The 8,608-nt window shown below is 42.1% G+C and overlaps 1 protein-coding gene across 1 annotated transcript; it reads left to right on the forward strand.

Moving 5' to 3' along the window:
- The first annotated feature begins 1,524 nt into the window (after positions 1-1,524).
- Positions 1,525-8,214, forward strand: LOC120942989 (perforin-1-like). Its single transcript, XM_040356002.1, has 4 exons — positions 1,525-1,580; positions 2,129-2,691; positions 4,704-5,070; positions 7,395-8,214. Exons 2-4 carry the CDS (start codon positions 2,153-2,155, stop codon positions 8,088-8,090), a joined length of 1,602 nt encoding a protein of 533 aa, XP_040211936.1. The 5' UTR covers positions 1,525-1,580; positions 2,129-2,152; the 3' UTR covers positions 8,091-8,214.
- Positions 8,215-8,608: the final 394 nt, after the last annotated feature.

Genomic DNA, 8,608 nt, shown 5'->3' on the forward strand with positions numbered 1-8,608 from the left:
GGGGGCAAGGTCATGTGATTACTAGGATGGGGGCAAGGTCATGTGATTACTAGTATGGGGGAGAGGTCATGTGATGACTAGGATGGGGGCAAGGTCATGTGATTACTAGGATAGGGGGCGAGGTCATGTGATTACTAGGATGGGGGGCGAGGTCATGTGATTACTAGGATGGGGGACGAGGTCATGTGATTACTAGGATGGTTATTACAAAATATTTTGAATTACCCTCTCAATATGTACATACATCTCTGAAAAATAACTCTTTAGCCACTCTGAGTATCTTGGCGCATAATGGGAGTATCTTGGTGCGCAGTGGAAGGGACGGGTAGTAGTGCGGGGCCCCAGGACAACTTTTGCATCAGGGACCACAAACTTTAAGCTACGCCTCTGGTTAAGGGCAGTGAAGACATGGAGACATATGCCATTCTATGTTGTTGCAGAGTTTGCAGCAGCCAATGCTGCCCTGAAGACCATCCATGATGATCCCAGGGATTGTGACCGTGCGGAGACTGGGGGGAAGGAGAAGGGCAGGTCAGTATAGGAATCAGGTAGGTCAGTGTAGTGGTCAGTATAGCAATCAGGTAGGTCAGTGTAGTGGTCAGTATAGGAATCAGGTAGGTCAGTGTAGTGGTCAGTATAGGAATCAAGTAGGTCAGTGTAGTGGTCAGTATAGGAATCAGGTAGGTCAGTGTAGTGGTCAGTATAGGAATCAGGCAGGTCAGTGTAGTGGTCAGTATAGGAATCAGGTAGGTCAGTGTAGTGGTCAGTATAGGAATCAGGCAGGTCAGTGTAGTGGTCAGTATAGGAATCAGGCAGGTCAGTGTAGTGGTCAGTATAGGAATCAGGCAGGTCAGTGTAGTGGTCAGTATAGCAATCAGGTAGGTCAGTGTAGTGGTCAGTATAGCAATCGGGTAGGTCAGTGTAGTGGTCAGTATAGCAATCAGGTAGGTCAGTGTAGTGGTCAGTATAGCAATCAGATAGGTCAGTTTAGTGGTCAGTATAGCAATCAGGTAGGTCAGTGTAGTGGTCAGTATAGCAATCAGGTAGGTCAGTGTAGTGGTCAGTATAGCAATCAGGTAGGTCAGTGTAGTGGTCAGTATAGCAATCAGATAGGTCAGTTTAGTGGTCAGTATAGGAATCAGATAGGTCAGTGTAGTGGGCAGTGCAGGAATCAGGTGGGTTAGTATAGTGATCTGGTAGATCGATGTAGGAGTCAGGTTGGTCAGTACTACTGTACTAGTGGAAGTTAGGGGGGCCGCAAATCTCTCGCCCTGTCCCTGTGCAGAGTCCATACATACAGAATAAGAACAGATACCGAGAATTACACCCGACATACATACAGAATAAGAACAGATACCGAGAATTACACCCGACATACATACATAATAAGAACAGGGTGTTGGAGGTTTTGTATCACAGAAGGCTGATTTGTTCCACACTTCAGAAGGTGAGAAGATGTGCCCCCCCCCCCCCCCACACACACACAGACACATATAACCCATCATAGACTCCTCCAGTCCTCCAGTGTGCTCAGCACTGAGATCATATCTGATAACTGACATCCAGAACCTCCACATTGGGTAAGTCCTTCTGTCCTCCTACTCACACCTATTAGTGACCATTGGGGATGAGATTTGGGTTTCTACCATGGGGGGTTGGAGGTGGACCCTGCCTGTTCAAGGTTTGTTTTCCCGGCAGAGCAATGCTCTAATACAGCCGTTCACATTTCTTGTAACCTAATGCACTGAAAAGGACACAGTACTATGGCTGGTGGGCTTATATGGGCCAATAACGGGGGTTCTGTTAGACCCCTTTTCACACTGAGCCACCCATAGCGTCGGTGGTAAAAACGCCGCTATTTTTACCGCCGACGCTATGGGCGCATTTCGGCCGCTAGCGGGGCACTTTTAACCCCCGCTAGCGGCCGAGAAAGGGTTAAAAATGCCCGCAATGCGCCGCTAAAGCAGTATAGCCGCGCTGTCCTATCGATTTCAATGGGCAGGAGAGGTGTAACAATGTAACAATATAAAATAAAAAGAAAAAAGTAACATAATTATATATAGTAAATCATAAAGAGCATATCAATAGGGAATCTAACTTTGGTCTTTTTTTTATCCCCTTTCTGCAGGGTTTATATTCCACCCAACTGAATATGTGGCTCCTCTTAGTTCTTCTAAGCTTTGCCACTTCTGCCTCCTGCCAAACTCACCCCCCACTCACCTACGACTGCCAACCTGCCAAGAAACCACAATGCGAAGAACTCGATTTTGTTCCGGGGCACAATCTTCTTGGTAAAGGTTTTGATATAGTGACCATGAAGCAGACCAGTGGTCATCTGCTGGATCTCCAGAAGTTTTCATCAGAGGATGAAACCTGCACTGTCTGTCACAACCCATATATGGGCATGACTTGGCAAAAGCTGCCCCTTGCAACGGTGGACTGGAGGCCCCAGTCATTCTGCTCTAAAAATATCAACAGTGAGCTCTCCCAATCTTCTACATCGCTGGCCGAGGAAGCTGCATCCGAGGTGAAAAATGACTGGAAAGCTGGTCTAGAGTTGTGCCCTCACGAGGTGACCGCCAACCTGGTAATGGCTGGTTCTCAGTCAGAAGTAGCAAAGTTTGGTGAGAGTAAGACCAGCAAAGATCGTTACACCTTCATCAAGCACCATCTGAGTTGTGTCTATTACAGGTACGTCTTCAACTGTAAGATACACTATATTGTCAAAAGTATTGGGACACCTGCCTTTACACGCACATGAACTTTAATGGCATCCCAGATAGTTCAATATTGAGTTGACCCAACCGCTACAACAGCTTCAACTCTTCTGGAAAGGCTGCACATGAGGTTTAGGAGTGTGCCTATGGGAATGTTTGACCATTCTTCCAGAAGCGCATTTGTGAGGTCAGGCACTGATGGTGGACGAGAAGGCCTGGCTTGCAGTCTTCGCTCTAATTCATCCCAAAGGTGTTCTATTGAAGTGCAGGTCAGTCAAGTTCCTCCACCCCAAACTCATCCATGTCTTCATGGACCTTGCTTTGGGCACTGGTCCAAATCCTTTGGTGGAGTGGGGGATTATGGTGTGGGGGTTAACTTTCAGGGGTTGGGCTTGGCCCCCTTAGTGCCAGTGAAGGGAACTCTTAAGGCGTCAGCATACCAAGACATTTTGGACAATTTAATTCTCCCAACTTTGTGGTAACAGTTTGGGGACGGCCCCTTCCTGTTCCAACATAACTGCGCACCAGTGCTCAAAGCAAGGTCCATAAAGACATGGAAGAATGCTCAAACATTCTAACAATCGTGGAACAAATTCAGGCAAAGATTCGTCCCTGAAATAGAGAACAGGGAACGCACAGCGACCTGCGGCCCATTTAGGTGTAAACCGAGCCTAAACCTTGTGGACAGCCTTCCCAGAAGAGTTGAAGCTGCTATATTGAACCCTACGGACTAAGACTGGGATGCACGTTAAAAGGGATGCCGTGCGGTTAAAGGCAGGTGTCCCAATACTTTTGACAATATAGCGTATATTATGATTATAAAACCAGTAAAAGTCATGACTTTAAAAAGTTCCTCCATTCCAAAATGATTTTGCTTCCAATAAAACAGATTTTATCAATTTGATCAGTACAGCGAGACACTCAACTGTCCCAGCACCTATTAACCACTTCAGCCCCGGACCATTTTGCTGGTCAAAGACCAGGCCACTTTTTGCGATTCGGCACTGCGTCGCTTTAACTGACAACTGCGCGGTCGTGCGACGTGACTCCCAAACAAACTTAACGTCCTTTTTTTTCCCCTCAAATAGAGCTTTCTTTTGGTGCCATTTGATCACCTCTGCGTTTTTTTTTTTTTTTGCGCTATAAACAAAAATAGAGCAACAATTTTGAAAAAAAAATGCAATGTAGGGGACAGGGGCGTTTTAATTCTCTTTTTTATTATTGTTTTATTTTTTACTTAATTTTTTTTATTTTTACACTTATTTTTTATTTTTTGATCACATTTATTCCTATTACAAGGAATGTAAACATCCCTTGTAATAGGACTGGTATGTGACAGGTCCTCTTTATGGAGAGATGCGGGGTCAATAAGATCTTGCATCTCTCCTCCAGGCTGCAAAGCATGAGATTGTAAAAAGAAATTCACTGATCTCATGCTTACTAGCCGCAATCGCGGCTTTGTTTACTTCTGAGAACCCAGGTGTGACATCATCACATCCCGGGCCTCCGACGGTCATCTGGCCACCAGTCATCTCTATGCTTCCCATCCGGCGCTAGATGATTCTTTCTCTGGTCCCCTGATGGCACTGGAGAGCCCAGATGAGCACCATATGGAAGTGGGAGGGGAGGATGTCCCCTCCCACCACCTATAAGAACGATCAAGCGGCGGAACTATCGTTATGATCGTTCTTATCGTGCACAGAATCACCGGCACGAAAGAATGATATCTGAATGATGCCTCTAGCTGCACCCATCATTCAGATATCCCCCCGCAAAGCCCAGGACGTCATATGACATCCACCCAGGATGGGAGATCCCATCTGTGGACGTGAAATGACCCTGGGGGCGGGAAATTAAGTGGTTAATAAACATTGTGGACATGATCCAAAATGCCATCTCCATACAAGGCAACGGAATACTCCTGATAGAAGTGTTAAAACGAAAAATTTTAATTTTTGTAACTTTCTCAATTTGTCCCATTACCAGCTTCCGACTTTCAGACCCTCCTCTACTGAGCAAGGGTCTAAGCCGGGCCTTGGAGTCTCTGCCACCGACTTATGAAGCCAGCACTAAAGCAAACTACAGACGTCTAATTAGCACCTACGGCACTCATTTTATCAGCCAAGCAGATGTAGGAGGCCAAGTGGTGGAGGTCAACGCCATCAAGACCTGTCAAGTCACCATGGATGGCATACCAATGGAAGAGTTAAAGGATTGTCTTAACATTGAGGCTTCAGTTGTAGTCAATGGGAAAAGTGAAGCAAATGCCAAAGCCGGCGCCTGCGAGGAACTAAGGCAAAAATTCAACAGGGGGAAGCGTTTCCATGAGACGTTCGATGAGATGAGTTGGGAGGTGAGTTGTACAACAGCAATATGTATAGTTGGCATATACTTATATATATATATTCTTGTGTCATCCCTTTGCTCCTCAACTGGCTAGGCTTAGTATCCCACTAAGACGGGACATCATAGACACACAAGACTGGGAAGAATGAAGGAGACGATGGGGGAGATTTGCTAAAACTGGTGCACTTGTTCCGAAAAATTTTCGACAAAATTAGACAAATTAGTTAATTAGGAAATATTTGAATTAACGAAAACCCTGTTTAACAAATTCTTCCCAAATTTAGAAAATTGGAAAAATCCTAAAATTCGAAAAAAAAAATCTGAAAATTACAAAAAAATGAGAATCTGAAATTAAAAATCCTAAATTCTAAAATTCTAAAATCCGAGAACGAAAAAAATATAAGAACGAAAATCTGAAAACCCGAAAATCCAAAATAATAACTAACAATAATAAGTATTACTATTAAATTATAAGTATTGGAATTTCCTTTCAAATTTGGCTGTTAGTGAAATTTGTTAAACAGGGTTTTGTTAATTCAAATATTTCCTAATTAACGAATTTGTCTAATTTTGTCGAAAAACGAATTCGGAACAAAATGAATTGCACATGTCTAACAAATTTCACTAACAGCCAAATTTGAAAGGAAATTCCAACACTTATAATTTAATAGTAATACTTATTATTATTATTAGTTAGTTAGTTAGTTAGTTATTATTTTGGATTTTCGGGTTTTCAGATTTTCGGGTTTTCAAATTTTCATTCTTGGATTTTAGAATTTTCGAATTTAGGATTTTTCATTTCAGATTCTCATTTTTTGTAATTTTCAGATTTAAAAATTTAGGATTTTTTTTTCGAATTTAAGGATCTTTGGATTTTTCCAATTTTCAAAATTTGGGAAAAATTTGTTAAACAGGGTTTTCGTTAATTCAAATATTTCCTAATTAACAAATTTGTCTAATTTTGTCGAAAAATTGTCGGAACAAAACAAATTGCACATGTCTACCAGACTCTGTGTGCACCAGTTTTAGCAAATCTCCCCCATCGTCTCCTTCATTCTTCACAGTCTTGTGTGTCTATGATGTCCCGTCTTAGTTAGTGGGATACTAAGCCTAGCCAGTTGAGGAGCAAAGGGATGACGAATACGAATTTATCCGAAGTTACGAATTATCCAAAATAACGAATGCCACATCTAAACAAAATAAATAATAATAATAATAAATACATTTTTATTATTATTATTAATTTGTTACGTTCCATTAGTTTAGATGCGGATTTAGTTATTTCAAATAATTCTTAACTTCAGATAATTTCGTATTCGTTACGTTCACTAACAGCCAAATTTAAAAAGGAAATTCCAATACCTATAATTTAATAGTTAGTTATTATTAGTTAGTGAGTTATTATTTAGGATTTTGGAATTTTCAGATTTCAAATTTTCGTTCTTATTTTGGGATTTTTGTTCTTTCTAATTTTCAGAATTTCGTTCTTATTTTCGGTTTTTCGAATTGTCAAATTTTTGGAATTTCGGGAAATTTCTGAATTTGGAATTTTTGGATTTTTGGAATTTCAGATTTCCGCTCGTATTTTTGGATTTTTGTTCTTTCAAATTTTTGGATTTTTCATTCCTATTTTCTGAATTTTTCTAACTTTCAGATTTTCGATTTTTTGCATTTTGGAATTTCGGATTTTTACGAATGTATTCAAAATAATGAATTTCAACCATAACGAATGACCCGAAAAAATTCCCTAGTAGAGTATACCACCCATGAAGCAACAAGGTGGAAGCAATACAATTGTTCCGGCAGGGAGGCAGCAGGCTGTAACTCTTTGTTATGCAGTGGAACCTCGGATTGCGAGTAACGCGTTTCGCAATACGAGCACTGTATTTAAAAAAATCCTAACTCAATTTGCGAGTGTTGTCTCGCAAAATGAGCAGGATTCAGGCCAAAGTGGTGTGTATCATTTGGCCTGAGGTGGGGGGGGGGGGGGGGCGCCGGAGCCGAATGGAAATTCCCGGAAAGACTCAAAAAGACACGGAAATACTCCATTCTAGAGCCTTTCCGAGGTTTGCCGAGGTAAGCCAAGCTGTCCTCGGGCCTTTTCTGCCATCTGAGGCTCTCCGGCGCCCTCCACCTCTGGCCACATGCGGTATTGCATGCCATTGAAGTATTATTTTCATTTCCATTGACTTCAATTGGGAAATTCGGTTTGATATGCGAGTGCTTTGGATTACGAGTATTCTCCTGGAACGGATTATCCTCGTAATCCGAGGTTCCACTGTACATGACTTTCTGACAATAAACAAAATAATGTTTCTTCATGAATTTTAGATAAAAGGAGGGAAGATTACCTATAAGCAGCTCTCCTCTGATGTAAAGAATGGAGAAGGTTCAGCCTCTTTCAATGCCTGGATGGAAAGCCTAAAGACTGACCCCGATATCGTATCCTACTCTCTGGAGCCCATCCACCACCTGGTTGAAGCCAACAGACCTCAGAGAGAGAGCCTACAGGAAGCCATCAGTGATTACATCTTGGAGAAGGCCCTGAGTAAGAGCTGCTCTTGCCCATCGGGTTCCCAGCCGAGTCCCGGTAGAAAGTGCCAATGCGTTTGTCATGGTGGTCAAGGCAAAAACATAAACTGTTGTCCCTTAAAAAGAGGTCTTGCCAAAGTGGTGGTCACTCTACAAAGTGCCTCAAACCTTTGGGGGGACCGCGGCTCGAGGGCTGATACCTATGTAAAAATAAGTGCTGGGCCGAGTTCTGCTCAGACAGAGACCATATGGAACAACGATAATCCAAAATGGAACACAACGATTGACCTCGGAGTTTTGGAACTCAGTCCAGGGCTTAGCGTGAAGGTGGAGGTTTGGGATGAGGATAATAAATATGATGATGACCTCCTTGGAAAATGTGAAAAAACAATCAACAGTGGTGTGAAGGAGGAGGTTTGTTACTTTGACTATGGTAGTGTGACTTTTACAGTGAGTTTGCAATGCCCCCCCCCACCTGACTGGACCCCTTTGTAAGGACTATGCTCCTTCCACCAGTTAGACACGTCTTCTATAGTCCAACCTCTTATTTAAAGTGGTTGTAAAATCAGAAGATTTTTTTTATCTTAAAGGGGTTGTAAAGGTTTGTTTTTGTTTATTTTCTAAATAGGTTCCTTTAACTGCTTCAGCCCCGGACCATTTGGCTGGCCAAAGACCAGGCCAGTTTTTGCGATTCGGCACTGCGTCGCTTTAACTGAAAATTGCGCGGTCGTGCGACGTGGCACCCAAACAAAATTGACGTCCTTTTTTTCCCCACAAATAGAGCTTTCTTTTGGTGGTATTGGATCACCTCTGCGGCTTTTATTTTTTGCGCTATAAACAAAAATAGAGCGACAATTTTGAAAAAAAAACAACTATTTTTACATTTTTGCTATAATAAATATCCCCCAAAAAAATATATATATATATATATATAAAAAAATTCCTTAGTTTAGGCCGATACGTATTCTTCTACATATTTTTGGTAAAAAAAAATCGCAATAAGCGTTTATCGA

Source organism: Rana temporaria, chromosome 6 (assembly GCF_905171775.1).
Source record: "Rana temporaria chromosome 6, aRanTem1.1, whole genome shotgun sequence".
Taxonomy (NCBI): Eukaryota; Metazoa; Chordata; class Amphibia; order Anura; family Ranidae; genus Rana; species Rana temporaria.